The sequence below is a fragment of the Cavia porcellus genome, unplaced genomic scaffold, assembly GCF_034190915.1.
Source record: "Cavia porcellus strain 051 isolate PalLab524CR breed Dunkin Hartley unplaced genomic scaffold, mCavPor4.1 scaffold_20, whole genome shotgun sequence".
Lineage (NCBI taxonomy): Eukaryota > Metazoa > Chordata > Mammalia > Rodentia > Caviidae > Cavia > Cavia porcellus.
Window position 1 is genome coordinate 12,690,202 of NW_026947503.1, and position 23,140 is coordinate 12,713,341.

At 32.9% G+C, this 23,140-nt stretch overlaps 1 protein-coding gene across 3 annotated transcripts in view; it reads left to right on the forward strand.

Annotated features, from left to right (window-relative positions):
• Positions 1–22,877, forward strand: part of Tmx3 (thioredoxin related transmembrane protein 3) — a 42,154-nt gene extending 19,277 nt beyond the window's left edge. For all 3 annotated transcript variants that reach the window (XM_003466510.5, XM_063231493.1, XM_063231494.1), the window contains 8 exons: positions 3,337–3,403; positions 8,639–8,737; positions 11,798–11,855; positions 12,038–12,091; positions 13,345–13,401; positions 15,185–15,314; positions 17,213–17,281; positions 19,467–22,877. In XM_003466510.5, coding sequence (XP_003466558.3) covers positions 3,337–3,403; positions 8,639–8,737; positions 11,798–11,855; positions 12,038–12,091; positions 13,345–13,401; positions 15,185–15,314; positions 17,213–17,281; positions 19,467–19,730 — 798 coding nt within the window. In that variant the 3' untranslated portion in view covers positions 19,731–22,877. The remainder of the gene's footprint in view (positions 1–3,336; positions 3,404–8,638; positions 8,738–11,797; positions 11,856–12,037; positions 12,092–13,344; positions 13,402–15,184; positions 15,315–17,212; positions 17,282–19,466) is intronic.
• The last annotated feature ends 263 nt before the right edge of the window (positions 22,878–23,140 follow it).

A 23,140-nucleotide genomic window follows, 5' to 3' on the forward strand; every position in this document is an offset into this window, starting at 1 on the left:
CCTAGTTTTTTTTTAATTAAGTTTATTGATACATTTTAGGTATACACAGTATTCACATTCATCCTAGGAAATTTGTACCTGCATATGATGTACCTTGATTCTTTTTTTTCCCATTTTCTTGCTCTCCAATCCCTCTTCCTTTACAAAAGCTTTGTTTCCATGTTTTCCTACTCAGTTTTTCTTCCTTCCTTTTCCCCTTCTTGATTCTGCTTCCCATTTGAACATTTTTTTCCTGTTTCCAGTATCTTTACATGTTGATCCTTATTTACATATTTTCTCATACTAGCAAAACAATGCAGTTTTTAACCCACATGTCCAACCAATTTCACTTAGTATGGTCTCAAGTACATCGACTTATGTAGAAATGTCTCAAGTTTATCCTTCTTTAGGTCTGAATAGTACTCCATTGTGAAAAAACTCCACATCTTTTTATACATTCCTTGATTGATGTGTTGTTTCCAAGATTTGCTATTACAAATGTGCAGTTATAAATAAGAGTGTGTATATATCACCATGATATGATGCTTTTAATTCTTTTGGAAAGATACAAAGAAGGGGAGTAGCTAGGTCAGATAGATCCTCTAGTTTCAGTTTTAGTTTTAGTTTGTTTTAGTTTTAGCTTGTTTTTTGTTTGTTTGTTTCTCTAATTTTAGTGTTTCGAGAGTCTATACTTATTTCTACAGTTATACCAACCTACACTCCCACCAACAGTGAAGAGTGAGTTCCTTTTTCCCCATAGCCCTGCTAGGCTGATTGGTTGATTTTTGGTAACAACAGTTCTTTCTGGAATGAGAGGGACTGTCAGCCATTGTTTCCGTTTGCATCTCTCAAATGACCTGTAGTATTGAACATGTTTTTATAGATTTATTTGCTGTTTCTACTTCTTTATTTGAGAAGTATGTATTCATTTCAGATGCCCATTTTTTGGACTGGATCTTTAAATTTTGGAGTTCTGATTTTTTTGTGTTCTTTTTATACTAGATTTTTTTTTTTTTTTTTTTTTTTTTTTAGTGCTAGCTATTAATCTTGTCTGCAGAACAGCTGAAAGTTCCATGTTCTTGGGTAGGAAGAACCAATATAATGAAAATGGCCATACTTCCAAAATTGTTACACAGATTTAATACAATCCCAATCAAAATTCCAACAGCATATCTCACAGAACTAGAGAAAAAAAAATCCTAAAATTCATTTGGAACCTAAAATAGCAAAAACGATTTTGAGTAACAAAGGCAAGGCAGAGGACATTACCCACCCTGACTTGAACCTGTACTACAAATCAGCTGTATTAAAAACAGTATGGTCGTGGCCAAAAAAAAAAAAAAAAAAAAAAAAAGACTAGGGAATGGTGCTGAAACTTGGCTTTGCACATTGCTGAAGATTAAGAGTAGACTCATGTCTCTCACCAAGCACTAAGCTAAAATCGATATGGATCACACGTCTGAATAATAAAGCAGAAACACTAAATCTGCTGGAAGATAGATCTCTTGAAGTCATTGACTAAGCAAACTTTATGGACAAAACCCTGACTGCACAGAAACAATCACAAAGAATCAACAACTGGGAGTGCATCTTATTAAAAAGCTTTTGCACAATAAGGGAAACCATCAACAGAGTGAAAGGATTCCTAAATTTTTGGTATTTAAACATATTATGACTATAAGTATAATTAGAAAATATGCTTTTGTTTTTATATAAATATGCTTTATGTTGCTCTATAAATTTTACTCTGAAATGATGTTAAACTCCTTTAGAAACCTCAGACAGTTTTTAGTTTTTGTTCATCCTAAACTAATTTTGATTTACTTGGTTTGGTCTAAGAGAAGTTATTTTGCAGAATATCTTATGTGTGTATTTGCCTCACACACATAAGAAATGGGCTGGAAAGAAATGGGAAAAATGGGCTGGAAGCTAGTCCTTATTTCCTATCACATTCTCAGATAGGTGCCTTAAGAAGTTATAGACCTCTGTTAGGAAATGCCAACATGTACCTAAGGCATAAAGTGGACTACGTGCAGAACTTTCTAATACTGTGTCTCCCATAAACAATGTTCTACATTTTACTATTAGAGGTGAGACTGTGTTGGGCTAACACTCATCTGCAAAGCCTTGACGGCAGTTTTACTTGGAGTACACCTAAAATTTGCTCAGGTTGGAGTGGTGACACTGTCGTAATCCTTATATAGCAATGAGGTGTCTTGATTATTAATCTTTTGTTATTCAGAGATTCATTTGCTTTGCAACTAGTGTTATGAACAGTTCAGTAGGTTTAGTAAGAGGGTACAAGAGTGAATTGCAATGGTTTCCAACTTCAAAATATGTTTGACAATGATTGGGGAAGAATGACATATAGACAAATAACTAATGTAAGAAGTTTAAAGGAACACAAGAGAGGAGAGAGAAAAGGAAAGATTGTGAATATTGTAAAGCTATGTGGCTTCACATTTCTAGACTATTTTAAGAGTGTTTAGGAAGGAGTGCTCAACGATATCTTTGAAATAGACATATTGAATGCTGAAAAATATTTCCCACATGTCTTTGTGATTGAGTTGACAAGAGTCGTGAATGGGACATGCTTGATCATAGAGGCTTACCTCAGAGTTTTTAGACTGCTTCCACATGATTCTTTATCATTTTTTAGTAGTAATGCAATATAATAACTTTGTATTTTTTCTAGGTACTGAGATGTTTGCTTCTCTTTATTTGTTATTTTCATTATTCTCATGTCCATGTGATAATTTTTAGTGGCTTAACTCAAGTGACTTGTCTTCTGATCTGAAATTAATTTTACTCTTAAAACAAGTATAACATGACTGTAAGAAACAGGTACTTTCTGAATGAATCCCTCATTACTAATGACCCTTGTTTAAAAGGAAGTTTATAATTCAAATAGTACTGTCCCTTTTTTTATAAAATAAAATGCAGTTCTGTGAGGTAAATAAATTTAATGTCCTTGTTGCACAGAGAAGGAAGCAGACTTCCCTAGGTAAAGTACTTGGCTCTTTATCTCAGAGCCCAAGGGGTAGGATAGGTCACCTCCAGAAAGGCCAGTTCGTACATGAGCTTTCTGCTCTCCCTCCACAGTGCCTTCATCCTCTGCCTCCCACGATGCTGTCTTTGGGTCTCTTAGCAGCTCTAAAAGTAGTCCATGGTTTTGGCCGTGGCAAATAGGACATTGTGCCAGGGAATGTATAACACATTGAGATCCAGTGTTTCAGATTTGTAAGGCTTTTCTTTTGTTGTTGTTGTGTATGTTTTGGATATCTTTCAGTACTTTTAAAGTCATAGCTACCAATTAAAGCTTTTTATGATAAAATTTAAATTGCTGGTGTTTTACAGTATGTGACGCTTAAAGAGATGCCTGCTGTGCTTGTTTTCAAAGATGAAACTTACTTTGTTTATGATGGTAAGTCCCACAGTTTTAATTCCTGTAAAACATTTTTAAAATTAATATCTGTATCTATTACAGGAAGTATTGATAAGAGATTTTGTAAGTGCTTCTACTGCTTACAGTTCTCTTCTCTTGAATAACTCAGACTTTTTTTTAACCATGCAGTTTTAGTTTTTTCAGCTATTTCATTCTTAGTTTTTCTTTTTCTGTCAGATTATGTACCTTTTTGAGATGTAATCTGTATGTTAGCTAATTCATTATTTTAAATATTTAGAATTAATTCTAAAAAACATTTGATATTTCAGATACCCAAAATGATGAGTAAAACACCTTGAATAGTGTGAGCTGTATGTTTTCTTCCTAGCTACATCTCTTTCTCCCTGTCAGAATGAGTTCATTGAAGCAAATACTTGTTTTAAAATTTTTGATTCTGATAGCAAATGTGTATCATAAAGAGAGTAACAGTAAAAGCCTGTATGTGTGTCACAAAGATTGAGCAGTCATCAAGGTCTTAACCTCATTTGCTTCTCCCCTTTTTTGATATATTTTTTAAGCAAATTTCAGTTTTTATCTCTTTCAGTATGTGCTTCATTGTACCTCTTTAAAAATGTGAATTTTAGTTTTTAGATAACCATGACCTATTTTTACAGCTAAGATAATTAATAATTCCCTAACATCTTCAAATACTCACTCTACTGGTTCCCAGACTAACCCAGGGGAGTGCAGCAAAGTCATAGGGATACCAGGAAATAATTTAATTTTCAAAAGAAACAGTGGAACTTGACACCTGTTGGATACCACACTGCCACTCAAAGTGGGGTGTGAGTGAATGCAAAGTCTCACCTTGCATTATTCGTCATAATAACATCTGGAGTGACAGGTTAGTAAGCTGTCTCATATTTTATTATGAGAAAGTTTCTCATTCTCACTACCCAGTGATACGGGTTATTGTTTCTGTGTTGGAGAGTACAGATGGGGAGCATCCCATTCACTGCTGGAATATTCTGAGAGCAGTTCTTTTTCTCCTTGAATTCCGTATAACAAAAAGGAAGCAGGAACTAGCTAGAGACGTTAACTTTGGATTATTTAAATAAATGAACAGGAGAACATTTAGTTGCTTCATTTTAGTAAGAACTTTTTATTATTTTAGTAAAAGGAGCACTTTATTATTAAATATAAAAAATAATCATTTCTAATCTTTTTGGTCTTTAAATATTTGAACCAAAGTTAATTTCATGATACATATTAGTAACTACATTTTATATTTTCATTATATAGCAGGTGTACTATGTATTTTACATTGTCATTTTATCCTCACAGTAATCTGTGGAAGAAATAATAAGACAGATAAATGCTCTCAAGTTTTATAAAGGAGATAACTGAAAATGTTAGAGGAGTCATGAATAACAGAATGGCAGGTTTACTTATTTGTTCATTCAGCCATTCATTCGTGCAGTGTTTGTTGAATGCATTCGACATCAGGCTCAAAAAATATCTCAGAAGTATCTTTTATCCATAAAAGTAAAGAAAACAATCCATCTACTCTGTTGTATCCATCTGATCTTTGGTTACCATACTCATGATAAGCACTTAGAATATATTATTTGTCATTAAAATGATCCTGTAAGGTCTATATTTTTACTATTTTATAAGAAAAAAAGATATTTCTTTCAAGTTAAAATGCTTAGTCATTGGTAATCTCTTACTGTGAGTTTCATAACTGAAAAGAGCCACTTCGTTTCTTTTTTTAGGTATAACTAATCACATCTGTTTAATTTAAATGCTTTCTTTGATCCTGCCTATCAAAGCACCCCCTCATGTCTTTATGTTTCACATGTGTTCTCTAGTGCCTGAGACGGAACTAAAACCATCAGATTCTTTAGTTAGTTACCTTAAGGGCCAACTTTTCTAATATGCAGTAGGCAGTATTTAGAACCTGCTTAAAGTTTGCACACACCAGAAGCTTTATTTTAAATGTTTAACACTTAAGTTGTTAATAATTTTGGAAGTACATGGGTAAAAGTGTTGGGTGATAAGAGTAGGTTGAACTCAAGACCTCACTCTTGCCAGGCAGGCGCTTAAGCCACTGAGCTAAATATGCAGCCTGATAGTGTTAGTGTATTTTCTGCTGAGTTTAAAGTTTGTTATTTTGTGTAATCTTTAGAGGAGCTGCTTTTGACATAGTGCAAATATTGTGATCACATAATCAATTTAATCTAGTTTTAGGTTTATTTTTCAAATTTAAAAGTCAAACTGCATAAATAGTTTCAGATTTGCATTACATACTTTATAGGCTTGATAAGTTGAAAGTGTTTTGTTTAGCATTCCAAGTCACCAAAAAATCATGTCTTTGAAAAAATTAGATATGTTGAGTATGTGGACCAACACCCCAGAATGACTGAAATCACTATGTACTATAAACATGTACTAATAAGAAAGGAAGAGATCATTGTAATCCAGTCTTTAACCAACGTTTACTTTACATTGGCTTCTTTTTCATGCAGCTCAATAAATTTTTCAAATTACTTTAGCATTATATTTCTAATTAAGACACTTCTTTTGTATATTTTCTGTGTGCTTAGCAGACAAAAGTTCTGATTTTGCAAAAAGCTAGTATACTCTAGCCTGGATACAATATAAGGACAGAAAGAGGTTTTCTGCCACTCGCTGCCTTTGAGCCAGCCAATTTTGGACTGAAACCACTAAGCATTGTGAGATAAATAATCTTTTCTTCCTGATATTTGGGAATTGGGTATTTTATCACATCAGAAGAAAGTAGCTGAGACACACATTTAGAATAAACAGCATTTTCATATCAAGTGTGTACTTGCTTACAAAACAAATTGGACATCTCACTGGTCTTGCTCTTTTGTCAGCTTCTTACTGTATTGTACAGCGTGCACTTAGCAAAAAAAAAATAAGGTGTCAATAAAATAAAGTGAACATGCATTGAGTGTTTAGAATAGACATCAACATTTTCGTATCAGCTCTGAACTTGCTTAGAAAACCTAAAAGATAGCATCAGAGATAAATAACCTTATGATCTACAGTGTAAATACAAATAAAAGTCTACCGTGGAAATAATCTTTTCTTTAAGTGTCACATCCAAGGCAGTTTTCACCCATGAAAACTGCATGAGAATGAGAATTACATACACTGACAGAACATATGTTTTGTTTTTCTGTCCTTTTTTTTTTTTTTTTTTTTTTTTTTTCTTTTTGCGTACAGCTTACATCTTTTTGGTTTTCCTGTTGTCATAGTAGGTCTTCATGATGCGGAGCTTGCCTGTTCACCTGTGACCTTACTGGTGTGCTGTACAATATTTTTGCATAGTTCTCTAGGCAGAAGTATTTTGCTTTTCCTCTGTTGTGAATTATCTGTTATGTGTTCTTGTCCAAACCCTTTTAAGAAAATTTCTCCATGGTATTTTACACTTGTTATTTTCTATGTAAACCATCAAAGTACTCTCGCCACTCAAGTTTAGGTTCAAATAAAACGCAACCATTAGCCAATGCTTTTGTGTTTTGAATGACATGATACTTGGTGCTAACTCATCAATAGCATCTACTCTACCTTTGGTTTTGTTATAAAAAGTTACGATCTCGGGCTTCAGTTTTGTCAAAGTTTGTCTCTGAATTTTTCCTTCATGATGCAATGTTGACTTCAGCAGTAGCAGTTTGTGTTCTTTAGAAATTTCTGCTTTATTATTGTGTATGGTTCCTACACTGGTAAACCAGTTGTGAGATGTTCCATTCTCACCAGTTTGGGAGATGGGAGCAGCAAGTCTGTTCACGTCATTTGAGGCATTACTATATGAATAGGGATCTAGTGGCTGAGTTCCAGGGTAATATTTCTAAATTGAAAGTGCATGTCTTTGCATCAAGCAGGCATCTATTTTTACAATGTACTTTGAAGACTTTTTTGTCATATACTCCTGAAAGCTGCAGTAACCAGATTTTTCATGAGCCATTGTCCTGAATCGTGCTACTTCTACAAGAAAAATGAAAGGAAAAATTTTTAAGAAACAAATGCTAAATTCAACAAATTCAGCAATGAGCATTTCATGGGTAAAATTCACCTGTTGCTGCTTTGGAGCCTTTGTACACCTCTTGTTGTTTATCTGCCACATAAGTGAATACAAAGATGGGTTTCTGGTTTTCCCAGGGTTAGTTACTGTGACCCAGCCCAGATTCCATTATGGCAAATTAGACGTTTGCAGAGCAGAAGAATGGTATGAATGTGTTTTCCTCTGCACCCTGTGATGCTTAGGGATATATATGCAATGCACAAAACATTATGCAGGCAAAAAAATCTGAATTTGACATGTTTGCACAGATGTACACATGTTGCCATTGATCGTACCAAGTAGGTGAACACAATGAATGCTTTGTATCCCTTAGGTGCAACTACTGAGTTGCGCACTGGTACAGTTATGAGAAACTACATAGTTTTGTTAGAAAATTATTGGTTGGTTTATGATATCCCATAATAATGCATCTTAATTACTTAAATTTCTAAAAATAAAATGTTTTATTTTTAGGATTTAAGATTATTATCCTACATAAGAGTTTGTGGTAATCATATTCCCCATTACATTGCTTTGAAGCCTTATAATGTTTGCATTCATTAGTTGGAATGATTTTATCCTGGTTTATTTGATAATAGGAACAGCTATTTTGAAGAAAACAAGACATTAGCCAGTGCTGATTTAATATCATCTTACTGTGAAGTCCTACCATGCTTTTGCTCTTCTGTTTCCATTGGTTCTATCATATTGTATCTTACTGGGTTTTATTATATGTGATAGTATATACAAATTTTCTATCTAAAATGAGATAACATAATAGCCATTGTTCGTTCTCTGTTGTTTTGTTCTGAATGCCCTGTAATACTTTGATTCTCTTGAATGATTTTATACTATTTTGTTATGTTTGATACTCATATTGTATATGAGGTTATGCTCAACTATTTCAAAGAAAGAATGGTATTTACTGTTATTTATGGTAGTTACTATTAATTACAGGTTGTCTTGTGGTGAAATACTGTGTTGCTTACATTGTTCTGTTCTGCTCTGCTTTGTTATGTCCTCTTTTGTCTTAATCTCTTTAAAATAAAAACAATAAAATAAAAGATTATTATCCTATATTTGGCATATTATACATTTTGCCACATTAATGTTTTAAAGTCCCATCTCATATTTGAGATGATAAACATAGTAATCTTACAATTTTAATTCACTTTGTTTTTAAGAATATGAAGATGGTGATCTCTCAGCATGGATCAGTAGGGAAAGGTTTCAGAATTACCTTACTATGGATGGCTTCCTCTTGTATGAACTTGGAGACACAGGTAACTTCACAGAATTTTTGTTAAGATTACTTAAATCTGTTTCTTTTCAAAATGATTTTAAACTCTTATTTCATTATAAAGGAGACCTGAATTATAGTTGTCAGTGATAATAATAGAGAACGCTATTACCAGAAACATACCTCTGTATATGAGTCAAAGTCTCGCTGAAGACATAATTTACTAATTGAGCTGATGATGACAAGAAAGGCAGGGAGCTTCAGTAATAAGAGAATGAGAGAACGTCCACATCCACCAAGAGGCCATACACTGGTGGCAGATTTTGTAATAGAAGTTGTAATGCAACTTCTTAGCTCAGAAGGCCTGTTCGTACTTGTGAGGGGAAAATGAATTAATTGGTAGTTTCTTAAAGTTATATGATGAAAAATGCTAGAGAAAGCAAATACATATATGAATATACATATGAAAGTGGGAGAAGTTAATTACATGATTTCATTGATGTAAATTGGCATAGTTAAAGTCACTGGGAATGAATCTATGGTATATGTGTCACAGCGGGCGCAAATAGCCTTCTCTGTCCACATGCAGCAGCAACCAAGCATCAGGTAACAGTTGTTCTATCCAAACTAAAACTTCCCTATTCTGTTTAACTGCAATTTTGACACTTAGATAAATAAGTAAATTTTGGGTTATAGTTTGAACACTCAATCTCTGCAAGATTGGCTACCAAAGAAATTTTATAAATTTATAGCAGAATCCTGATTATTGTTGCCATGTTTATTTCCCATTATAGTGTTATTGTAAATACAGTAAATGTATAGTGTTAGAGAAGAAAGAACACTATATAAGACTAGTGCTTTATGAAAAATTATGGACATAAGTTTTATTCTTCATGATTCTCTGCTTTCAAAATGAAATCATATACAGATTAGAAATATTCCTGCATAGGGGCCAGGGATTTAGCTCTGCGGCATAAGTATCTGCCTTGCAAGGTCCTGAGTTTGATCCCCAGTACCAAAAAAAAAAGCAAACATAGAAATATTCCTGCATATTTTCCTGTTACTAAGAACTCTGTCTTAGATTTGCATTTGTTCTGGTTCAGGAGCCAGCTTTTGACATTTTGTATCTGATGAGCTGTATCTTAGTTCACTGGTGGAAGTTGACATGGTACTAGCAAGGATTTCAGAATTATTTTCTGATTATTTGAAAAAAGAAAAGAAAAATGTAAAGATATACAAGTTTTTTCCTTCAGTACATAATCATGTTAGATAGCACAACCTCAATGTAATTGAAATAGTTAATTTAGGCTACATTCAATTTCTTTTCCCAGATTAATTTGAAATCAGAAGTTTGCTGTTGCAGTGTTCCTTTTGTGTCTGACATAATTGCTCTTGTTGCCATTACCCTTGGCTGTGCCCCTGCTCATTGTCAGCCTATGCCCGCATGCAGGTCTCCCAGCTGTGTGTGGCTTCACACGGAGTAACTTAGCAGCAGCTTTGTGACTGTAGATCCTTGCATACAGTGACATACATTTGCATACATATTGTTTCAGTATCCATCCTCATTTTTCTTTGATCTCTCCCCTATATTTTCCCTTCTCCAGCCACACTGACCCATCACATCGTTTAAGACAGCTATACCACTTGTACCAAAGCACCTTTATATATTTAACTTTGCGCGAATGATGTTTTAAATTCATTTTTATCTGTTAAATGCAGACCAAATGATGTTTCCTTTTCTTACAAATCTTAACTAACCCCATCAGACTATATTACCTTACTCTACTTACTCTTTTATAGCCAGGTATTCCTTTCTTTTTCTTTCTTTTTTTTTTTTTATTATTAGTACATGTTTAGAGTACATGCAATTTCCAGTTTTCAGGAGTGGGTATGTGTGCATAATATAACTTGCTTCTTTTTTTTAATCCTCTTCCCCTTCCCTTCCTCCTCCCTCATCCTCCTCTAAAAACCTTCTTCCCCATGTTTTTTTTTTTCTTTCTGAACTCTTACTAGTTTTAACTTAACATGTGTCTAGTATAAATGTCTTTCTCCCCCGCTAGACTGCACATTCCCCAGTGCAGAGCTGGATCTACATTAGCTTATCACTTTGTAACTGGCCCAGTGTGCAGCATATTATTTGATACTCAGTAACTGTTAAATTAATATGTGAAAAACTGTCTGTTTCTTAGAATCCTGCAGTGGCCATTCTGGAAAAATACAAAACAATACAAGCCAAACTCATGAGTTGTTTGAAAATTAAAGAAGTGCATAATTAAATCCAAACCGATTAGTGAATATTATAAGAAGGGAAAAAAATCATTGTAAGCTTTTTTCCCACTAGAGGATTAAAAGTAGAGTCAAAATTGTGCAGAATTTAGAAATATATTAAGAAGCAGGATAGAATTTGAGGAAGCAGCATTAAATATGGTGTGCTATTGAAATGCAGTTGACTTAAACCTACATTTTTGTATCTTCTCTGAGCCAGATGGTATCATATTTTTGTGCATATAACTTCATTTAGCTTTCTCCATTTTTGTATGAAGTAGGTTAATCATTTCCTAAAATAACCTGAGGTTAAGTTACGTGGCTGATAAGTGATGGTGCTTTGTTACTGTACTCCCTAGTTTTGGTTTAGTTCCTATAATATAGTGTGCATAATCTAATTTTCTGACCCCACATAAGTGTTCTGCTTATTCCATCATGTTGCCTCCAAACATCATATCAGAAGTACATATGATTTATATTTTCTTTAGGATAAAGAAGACGTGAGTCAGTTTAATTCTTACTACTTAGGGTTTTAATGTTGACAAAATACTTATCTTAGTTAATTTGTTCATTGTTTGAAAAAATAAATTATTATAATTTGCCATTGTTTATATATCAGAGATGAAAAATGGAAGGAAATATCAGTTGATTTGCAGATGACCAATTCACAGATTGACTCTATAAAAATACACTATAATATATTGATTTAAATAAATGTAAATGAGGATAGCTGGTAATGAATTCTAGAAACCTTTTAAATCCCTGTTTGCAGCAAAAGTGATAACTGAAAAATTTATATAATGAGGTTATTGAATATAGATGTCATTCTTAATTTCAGGAAAGCTTGTGGCTATCGCAGTTATTGATGAGAAAAATACATCCATTGAACATACCAGGTATAGTTTGCCTTGAAATAATTTCAAGCTTCAAATATTTTTCAATTCAGACTTTATGTGATTTTAAATAAACTTGATATGGTATCTTTTCCTACAGCACTTAGATAAGATAGCATATGTTACAACTGAATAATTCTATTTTTTTTTTGAGTTAAGAATTGAAATATCTGTTTATTTTGAAGATTAAAGTCAATTATTCAAGAAGTTGCTAAGGATTACAGAGACCACTTCCACAGGTATGTGCTTGCATTCTGGAAGGGTCTTTTATTTCTTTTTAATTATATTTTGTAATAAAACAAAAGTAGTATAAGTCATGCTGCTGAAAATCTGAGAATCTCTCATCTGAAAATCTGAAGTTCAAAATGCTGTAAAATCTAAAACTTTTTGAGCTCTGACATGACTCAAATAGAACTTCCAGGGCTGGGGGTTTAGCTCAGCGGCATAAGCGCCTGCCTTACAAGCAGGCAGTCATGAGTTCGATCCCTGGTACGGATAAAAACGAAATAGAACTTCCACACCTGATTCATATGATGAGTACTAATCAAAACACAAACATACTTAAAATATTGCATAAAATTACTGTCCTGCTATGTGTATGAGGTGTTTATAAAACATGAATGTGTCCCATGTTTAGAATTGGATCCTCTCCCCAAGATATCTCATTATATTTATACATAATTTTTAAAAATCTGAAGCACATTTGGTCTGAATCATTTCAGATAAGGGATATTCAGTATGTGTTTCTTTCATGCTCTGAAAGGCAAATCCAGGAAATGAAGTACATATTAAGTGTGTTATACTCTATCGTGAATTGTCTGAGTCTTGACGTTCACTGATGGTCTTACCAGTTTGAGAAAAAAACACATTGTTTTATATATAACTTGTATCATTCCTGCTTCTTGACAGGATTCCAGGTAAGTTTTGTGAGAAAAATTTATTTACAAAATTGAGATTAAGTTAAATGAGGATCTGAATTCAGTATTCAAATGTTTGTAACAAGAACTCAAAGGAATAACAATATAAAAGTGGCATCAGAAATAAATACTTCTGCTGTGTGCTAAAGCATTCTTTTACTGACTGCCATGAAAGACAGTCATATTGGTATGTTAATATGGTTTAATTATTACCTTGTTCCAAATCTTCTAAGGCAAACTCAGTGCAGTTATCATGGTACACAGTAGATGGCATCTTGAGTAAAACTGTTTTATAATAAATGGATAGTTGTTCTTAGGCATGTTCCTATTGTAAAAGCTTTTATTTCTCTGTTACAAATATGTATAAATGAAGTAAAATTTGTTAATACTTCACATGCGTATTTGTATCTGTTAAAGCCAGTAGAATTGACACTTTTGTCTACTGTTGTATGTAATTTACTTGTTAAGTACTTATGAACTTACCAAGCCCTGAAGTTCAATTTGTTGTATTGTTTACCTTTCTTAAAACTTACTGTTGTGCTCTTCCTTCCTCTGACTCCACCATGATTTATTAGAGATTTTCAGTTTGGCCACATGGATGGAAATGATTACATAAATACTTTACTGATGGAGTAAGTAAAATCCTGATTGCTTTTTCTATCAACTCGTAGCTATTTCTGAGAGATGAACAATGAGGATTGAATAGTTGAGAAAGAACAAATAGTTGATATATTGTGTGGCAGACATTTTCTTACTAAATATTTTTCTTTAGTTTTGGGTATACTTGAAGCTTACTCAATTTTAATATTGTTCTATATTAAGAATTCTCTCCTGATTCAATGGGTTAATACATAGTACTCTGAAAACACATCATGTAAAAACTTGCCATTTTTGTAGTTTGTACTCAGTTCATGCTCCCCCCCCCCAAGTGGGTAATTATAACTGTTAAATAGAAAATTTTCAGGGCTGAAAAATCAGTTGTTAATTTAGAAAAATATATTTTAACAGACAAAACATCTCTTTTGAAAGATAAAATCAGGGTATGTGAAGCCTCAAAATTTTGTTGAATTTATGATAAAAAGTCAATATTACCTCTTTCATTCTAGAAAGAATTTTACAGTATACGGAGGTACTATATCTGGTATATAACAATGAAAGGAAATATTTAGCCCTTATTTATTGCTGCTGTTTGTTTCTTACGGTACTGAGGATTAAACCCACTGTCTTTCTGAATTACATCCCCAGAAGTTTTGTAATTTTTGAGACAGTTTCTTTAAGTTGCTAAATTGCCCACAGTAGGCTCAAATTTGTTATCTTCCTACCCCAGTCTCTCTGCTGAGATTACAGACTACGGTAGTAGAAACAAAGTAGAAAAACCATTACATCATTCCTCTCCATTGCCTTGGAATTACATTGTTTATATGTATAAAGTAGGTGTGTGACCTATGCCGAGAAGTCGATATTTATACAGCCTTATAACAAAGTCACTGTATAATGAAAATATATCCTTAATAGAAATTTTAAAGTATATATGATAGGGACCTTGATTACCATTTCTTATATCTTTCCTTGTCAGTATACTGATTCTGTAAAGTCACATTTATAAGAAGCCCAATCCATTTTGGTCCAATAAGCAACTCTATAATTTAAGATGATATTCAAAATGTATAGTGATAGATGAACTTTGATTTGGTAGTATTACTATAATTTGAGTGATGATACTGTTTTTAATAATTGGAGTAAATTATGGTGAGATACACTTTATCTAAATTATTAAGCTAGAGGGAGTTCTAATATCCTAAAATGCAATATATTTTGGTTATTTTGGGGGAGGTGGGTACAGGGAATTTTTGGTGCATGTTTTAAGCATACTTGAAAGTATTCTTGTATTTTGCTGTTATTGGGAACAGTATCCAAAGAGTATATGGAGAGTTTACAGTACTATTTATTGAACTTTTGCAGTGAACACAGTATTATAATGGATACTTACATGGAATTTCAAATGCACATTTATATTGAGATATATTGCCCTTTTTATAAATGAAAAATTGTTATATATAGGAAGCTAACCTAACTTACCTTATACCACCCTGCAACATTTAGGAGCAAACCCCACATTTAAACAAAAGAAACATAACTCTAGCAACCATATTCTTTCCTGGAGGTGGGATTCTATATGATTAACAGTGATGATATTTAAAGATTTGTGACAAGAAATAATATTGCCTAAAATTTAGTATCTCATTACATTGTACTTTCTATCCTTAAGTTCATGATTATGTAGCTATCTTATTTGGCTACATAGTAGAATAATTAATTTAATTTCACTAGTTTTACAATTAGTATGAAATAAGTGACAGAATTTTGCTGTCTGTGTTTAATACATATTTGCTTTCTTTGTTTTTATGTTTTTAGTGAATTGACAGTCCCAACTGTGGTTGTACTGAATACTTCAAACCAGCAATATTATTTGCTGGACAGACAAATTAATAATGCCAAAGACATGGTCCAGTTCATTAATAACATTTTGGATGGCACAGTAGAAGTGAGTAGTTCATTTACATTTCAGAAGCATAATGGGAAGAACAAAAGAGAACCTAGCTCCTTCTTGATTCTCAAAGCAGTAGTCATCACCCCCTCTCTGTCATAGATACTCATCTTCTCCCAGACTCAGAAGGTTCTTCTGAAGCAGAAGGAGTTACTGAACGGCATTTATGATTGATACAGTGATTGTGGAGGTGGTACTGTGTTTGGAGTTGAGTAGGAATAAGAAACTTGCATTGTGTGGACTGATCTCCATAGTGAACTTTCCAAGCACTTAACGCATTTCTAGGTTTATAAGGCATTGGACTGAGGTGTCGGGATTGGATTTCTAAGAAAATGTGCAAACAAGACATACACTTGAGAATTAGGGACCAAAGAATTCCAAACATTCGGGAAATGTTACTAGACGAAAAGATTGTTTTACAGTAAAAGACACATTACTGTTAATTGCCCTCAAAATATTCTTCATTCCTTCCTTTAAACATACTTATCCCACTTTGTGACACTTTCTTGTCACTTCTAAAGCACTTCTGGAAGTTGTTTTTTGTGTATCTTTAGTTGAACTGTCCTAACTATCTCAGTCTCCTGAATTGATTGAGAATGTTTACTTGTTGTGGTCATTTTCCCTGTTAAGAAAGTCAGAAGACACACTGCCAAACTCAGTGAATAAGGTGAATGAGCATGGCTTTCCCTTGGACAGGAAATACCAGCAACATTCATTGTATTTGAAATCACACCTCAAAAAGGTACCCACATAAAGGACTTCCAGGAGTGCTTCAGAAAGTTGCAAAAATGATGACATATGTCTGTCTGAAGGAAGAGGGTAGTATTTCCAAGAGCATTAATGGCAGTTTAAACACTCATTCTGTATTTTGATGTTTTATGAAATTAATGAACAAATAGCAATAATTTTCTATTTGTTTTCCCTGTAAACTTGACCAGGGTTTTTCAAATTTGGTTGCAAATATATAAAAGAATCATGCTATTTCTTCAAGTCACAACTAAGTTGGGTGAATGGCACCTGCCTTAATTCAGCAAAATGAAATATAATTTAAAAAGAAAACAAGAGTCTCTCAAAGTTTATGTTTTGTGTGGGGGGTGGTACTTGGGATTGGATGTACTGAGCTACATACTTTCCCAGCTTTCTTCTGGTTGTTTTTTTTTTTTTTTTTAAGACAAGCTTTCCCTGAGTTGCCCAAACAAGGCTCAAATCCTCCTTCCTCAGCCTCACAGATTGTTAATGGCTGGTCCATGAGACTGGTTCTCATTTATACAAACTTTATTTGCAAGAGTGAATCTGAGATTAAGATCAAGAAATCTGATAGTCTTAATCACATAATGACAATTTTATATTTGTGGAAATAATGTGTTGATTTCAGTTGGAATACCTGTATAATGGAGAACTCTTTTGTTAGTTACTGGAATCATACTCAGAGTTCTAAAAACAAAGACATTGTTTTGGTCTGTATAAATTGGGGATTGAAGCCTTAAATGAAGTCTGAGTTGGGTGATTTTCATGGGGAGTTTTCATCTCTGCCTCTTGATGACCATCATCTGGTAGACTGTACTATATGGTAGCAAAAGGTGTACCCTGCAGCACTGCTGGTTTAGCAATCCCAGTTAAGTTCACAAATTCTGCAGGCCTCAACTCAGGGTGGGTCAGTTCTTCCAGGCTGTTTGGATTGTGAGTAGGAGAGAAGGAATTCTTCATCAGAGGAGAATCAGGATGTGTTAACAGAAGAAGGCAGAAGAAATATGGGACATGAAAAAAATAATGTTACGAATTTTTCGATCCTTAATACTTGGTAGCCAACCTTTTTACCCCCATTAATAAAATTCTATGATCCAGCAAAATGAAATGATGGTACTTAACAATTTCTTTTTCTTATTAAATTAAAGGCCCAGGGAGGTGATAGCATTTTGCAGAGATTGAAAAGAATAATATTTGATGCTAAGTCTACTGTTGTGGTAAGTTGTGACAGTTTAATATCATTGGTAATTAAGAATGTATGGGATTCCTTTGTTGTAATGATGGTAAAATCTAGATCAGTGGTATCGAACCTTTCAGAAATCAAGTGCCAAACTACAACTCAAAAAACAAGTTATATCAACACCACCTAAATACTGAGATTTTAGTTTAGAAAAAGCAACTCTACATTAACGTCTTTCATCTTAAAAGAACACATAACACACATGCCATTGGTTCACCATGAATGATCTAGACTTTCAAAGGATTAGGTCAAAGTATGTCTTTAATTTCAAAGCTGTGAACTAATCACCCTAAAGAAAACATTCAAGGTGGAAGTTGTTTATTTCTATATGGTTGATGAATTATTGAAATACAGAATTGCTTAACTTGATAGTATTACTTAAAATATAGCTTTGTTTCTGTGGTCTCTGTGTGTAAAATTATTAATACTGTAATTTGATGAAAGTACAGATAATGAGAAAATTTTAATACCATGAGTTGGGTCATTTTTGTATAGGACAGAGGTACAAAATACAACTATTCTTTTTATCCCTTTCCCACCTCTCATATCTCCTCTAAATTTCCTTTTCCCCATTTTTGTTCTTGTTGATATCATTAATCTTGTCTCATGTTTAATGCACAATCCTTATGTTCATTTAGGCTGTTAGGTTCCTGTACTTGGCTTATCTGTATTCTACTTGTTTTGCCTTCCCTTCTCTCTCGCTGTCATGCCTATGTTCTCTTGGAGCCTGTACCATTTGCAAGAAATGAATCTTCTTGTCTCCTTCTGTCCATCCTTTATTGTGCTTTTTTGTACTTTGCCTTACCAAATGAAAGATATATGATATTTAAGCATGTGCGTCTGATTTATTTCACTCAACATTATATTTTCTATGTATATTATCTTTTTCCTACAAATGTCTCCAGTTTGTCCTGCATTATAGCCAGTTAGCATTGCGTTATGTATAGATACCACATTTTCTTTATCCAGTCATCTTTTGATGTATACATGAAGATTGTTTCCAGAATTTAGCAATTGTAAATCATACTGCTATAAATATTGATAGGCATGTATCACTGTGCTGTGTTCTTTAGCTTTTGGGTAACATACCTAGGAGAGAGATAGCTGGGTCATACAGAATTTTTAATTTTAGAATTGGAACTATATTCTAAGAAATTATTCTTAGCCTTCCAGCTTCAGGTTGGAAGGCTAAGAATTGACAGTAGAGGCAGGCTTAAATTTGTTTAAGCGTTTAACTTAGTTCCAGTTATTTGTCATGAGCTACCCATCAACATTTCTGTTTCTGATGACTGAAAGCAATCATGAAAATACAGCTAGTTTTCTTAACTGATGAGAAGTAAATAATAACTTTTGGTTTATCCTGTGTAAGGATTCTTTCAATTTAATAGTACTATTTCTTTGTGCTTCTGTTGCCAACAATGTGGATTAGACCTGTACCACAAGTCATGTCTACTTGCTGCTCTCCTGTTACCTGGTTTCCATACTTCTTCTTACCAAGGCTGTAATTGATTCTGTATGCCATTACATGGTTAAAGTTACTACAGTTACCAGCTTTGCTCACTCTCCCTTGCTTTTTCCCGTGATGCACACCTGAATACTCTATCCATCGACAAACATTTTTCATTGTTTTTGAGTTTTGAATTACAATTCTGGAACTAATTGCTAGCACTTACATTTTATCTTCTTCCACCTCTTGCTTGCTCATTCCTGAATTTCCACCATTGTTCCATGAAGCCAAAATGTTTTCTCCCCTGAACGTATTTATATTGTTCTCAGAAGTTACAGGCACAATCTTATTCAATGAAATTGAAAATACTTTTACTTACTTAGGAGCTGAGAGAATCGTAAAAATGATTGAAATAAATGGACTTTACTAGTAAGTAAAAAATGTTATGTGAAGATAATATGTATATATGACTAAGCTTTCTCCATGAATGAATTCTATACTTCTACAAACAGATCAAAACTGTTGGGCACACAGTAACCATTTTTAACTCTCACAGTGACTTTACCATGGTAGAGCTCATACACTGACATTTATTCAGTGGTACTAAAAAAATTAGCAAGATGAATGGTAAATTTGTAGTGATTTTAAATTTATTGTGTGCTTTTACTATCGAAATTACTTTGAGAGTAACTGAATTTTAATTATTGTTCCACAGTCCATATTCAAGAGCTCCCCCCTTATGGGCTGCTTTCTTTTTGGTTTGCCATTGGGTGTCATCAGTATCATGTGCTATGGAATCTACACGGCTGACACAGATGGAGGTTACATAGAAGAGCGATACGAAATAGTGTCTAAAAGTGAAATGGAAGGTCAAGAACAAATAGAAGAGAGCAAAGAGCAGCAAGAGCCAAGTAGGGGAGGATCTTTAGTACCTACTGTGCAAGAGCCCAAGGATGTATTAGAAAAGAAGACAAACTGAGACTTTACAAGCATAAAATATCTGATAGGGTTTCAAATTCATTAAAGAGTATATTTATTGAATTTAAGAGACTTAATTATCTTTACAGAAGAGAATATGTTATTTGTATTTTGCTAATATCAACTGCATGGATTAGAGTAGTCTTTCCATAAATGTGGCGATGTTTGGAGCAGAGAGATGAACAGTTTGTATAAAGCAAACAAAACCAAATAACCCCATAAGGGTTTCCCTTATTGGTGTTATTACAACAGATTATTTCTATTTGCATGTTTCTCTATCTGAATATTCTGTGGTAAAGTTACTATTTTGAGGTAAAATATTTAAATTGGCGAGTCAGGTAGAAGATAATGTTTGATACAGAAAAATATACTTCCACTTACTACCTTCCATTCTTATATATTTTGGCTAATACTTATATGGAAAAAAATCTTTAAACGTCAGGCACTTTAAGGCAAGCTTGTAACTTTTTTCCATGTATCAAATTATGAACTAAAAATACTGTATTATGGTTTTATATAGCATAATGACTTTATTTTATTAGTTATTTTTAAAACAGAGAAAAAGGTTACTTTTTAACTTTATACTCAGTTGCATTACTATAAAGTTTTCATATGGGCCTATATAGTTGGGGAAAATTTTTGTGATTGACCTTCGTGAAGTGATAGGACGTACTGGGAGCAGTGGCTTCCGCTCTTTCTCTGAAGCACTCTTTTAACAGGCATCTTATCCATCATTGCAAGATGGAAACATCTCTGTTAACCCTACCTTGCTTTAGCCAAAGCAGCCTCGTTTGTTTTTGGGTTTTTTTTTTTTTTTTGGGGGGGGGTTGGTTTGTTTGTTCATTTTAAATGTTGAAATTTCTTAAATTTCCCTCGATGAAAGAAAGCATCTGCATTTTGAGAAAAGTAGTACGCATCATATTTTTGTCTATGGTATATAAACTTGATAATGATTAAGTCCAAAATTTATATGTATATACATGTGAAGTTTATCATCATACATCTGCTAACAAGATACGTGCTAATGCTGTGGCATGTCTGTGCTCCTAGTGAGTGATGAATGATTTTATCAGCACAGCAAGTGGCAAAAATCACATCCATCAGAAGAAAAGTTTGTTGTATTTATTTGGGATTATTATTTTTTCTTAACTTCATATTAGCAAAGTTTAGACTTTATTTGATAACTATTATTTGAGTAGCTATTCCTTGAGTAACTTAGTTACTCATTGTAAAGAATTTTATTAAGTATTTAAAAATGTTTAATCATTTTAAAAAATGTAATTTATGGTCCTGACACTGAAGTTATTTAGGGCTTTGTTGCCCAGGGCAGCTTTTGTTTTTTTCTGATGCCATACTAATCAGGACAATCCTGAAACTATTATATCTTAAGTGCTAAAGAATTACTAGTAATTATTTTATCATGTCCATGTATTCTTTTCTTATTTAATAATTAAATATGCATTCTTAATATTTGACCTCTCACCATTATTAGCTTTAAATAATGAAACAAATAAGCACAGGAGAAATTCAACAGAAAGAAATGTTCTCAGATGCAAACTATAAGGTAAATGTGGTTAATTTAACAGGTACATTTCTCTCCAAAAGACAATGAGGATTTGGGAAAAAGATAAATATGGTATTAATGTTCTAGATGGTGAAGATTGTCTTATAGTGGGAAAAAGCTTGGATAAATACCGGTTTTTCATTTAAGACTCATTTAAGACTTCATTTTTCCTTGCAAAGGAAAAAAATCTCAAGTATCAAAAGATTAACAGGCACGTACTGAGAAGAGATAAACTCAGAACAGAAAAGAGGTTATTCACAAAGTATTACAGAAAATAGTTACAGAAAATGTGGTCGATTTGTTTCTCTTCATGTTTGTCACTATCAATTTCTCGTCTGCATATTGTCTTATCATAACCTATAAAGAAGATTTCAGTGGGTAAAAAAGCGAAACTTGGTGTGTTACGTAAACAAAAACCCAGGAGTCATCCTTTGTATTCTTTGATACAGTTCAAAATAAATGAATCCTTTAGTTCTCTCTTAACCTTGTTGCCTCATACTTTGTTTGTACTTTTAAAGTATGTTCCTTAGGAAAATAAAATGTATAGATGGTTTATAAATAAATTTTATTTTGTTTTGTATTAAAATTTTGCTTTTTAATTATATTTTACATTTTTTTTTACATTGTCAGATTGCTCATCATACACATTTTTACAGTTCAATGTTATGCTTTTCCTTTCAATGTCCTGTCAGAGCTTTACTCTGAATGCTGTTTTTATTTCGGTATATTACTTCAAAATAAAGGCAGAGATCCTCTTAATAATTTAATGTTTTGGAAGAACATTATTGTAAGGTAGTGATGAAGCTTATGATCAATATTGGGATATTCCATTAAAATAGAGCTACAGTTTATTTTTTAGTTGCATCAAAATTCTTTAGTTACTAAAACTCAGAATTCTAGATCCTTAATTGTTGCTGAATCTGGTGTTCAGACAATATTTAAGGTTATTTCACAGATAAAAGTATGTTTTTATGAGTTATGCTTTGTACCACCTATTGGCTTACAGTCTTCTATTTTTTTGTGTGTGTCAGTATTTTTCTGGCTCTCAAACTTGTTTGAGGCATTTTGACATGGAATTTTCAAATTTTTCAAATGTAGTATGTTGTGGTATCTGGTTTGGAAATAACATTAAGATGCCAAATGTTTAGACGTTGAAGTAATGATCTGTGTTAGTAGTTAACTCACCTGTATTGTTTCTGTTGATTGGATTTTATTAATGATACTTCTTGGATTTCGGGACTATTTTGTTATTTTAAAAGATAATTTAAATAATTTCATAATTGATTAATATGACATGGTAGAATAAAAATAAAATTCAGTTGTTATTATGCATAAATTACTCAAATCAGTGAGGAATATTGAGACTATGGATTGATTGAATTAGATTTGTCATTTTTATTTTTAGAAATACATATTTTTTTCCAAATGTGTCTGAGTCCAAGCCTGGGCAAAACATAATTTTCTACTTTGGGATAATGTATAAAGGTTTTTAAAAGACTGTATTACTTGTGAAATTCTTGATACCCTGCCTTGGGGCATCAATTGTAAAACTTTTCTAAAATAAAGTGATGGAAAATGTAACAATTATATGTTACCTTTGGTATGTATGTTTCAGTGGTTGACTATATGAATAAGTACTCTGTAAGCAAAGACAACAACTAAGTAATCTATGAAATTGTTTCTTTCTTCCATTAAACTTGTCAGCTATTTATAATTAACCAGAATTCTAGAGTTTAAGTAGACTTGCGAGATTCTAATTTCCTTATAAATTAAGAATGAGATAAGTTTGGAGGATTTTATACTTATAAAATCTGCTAAATACTTCTGAAAAGGTACTTCACTTTTTT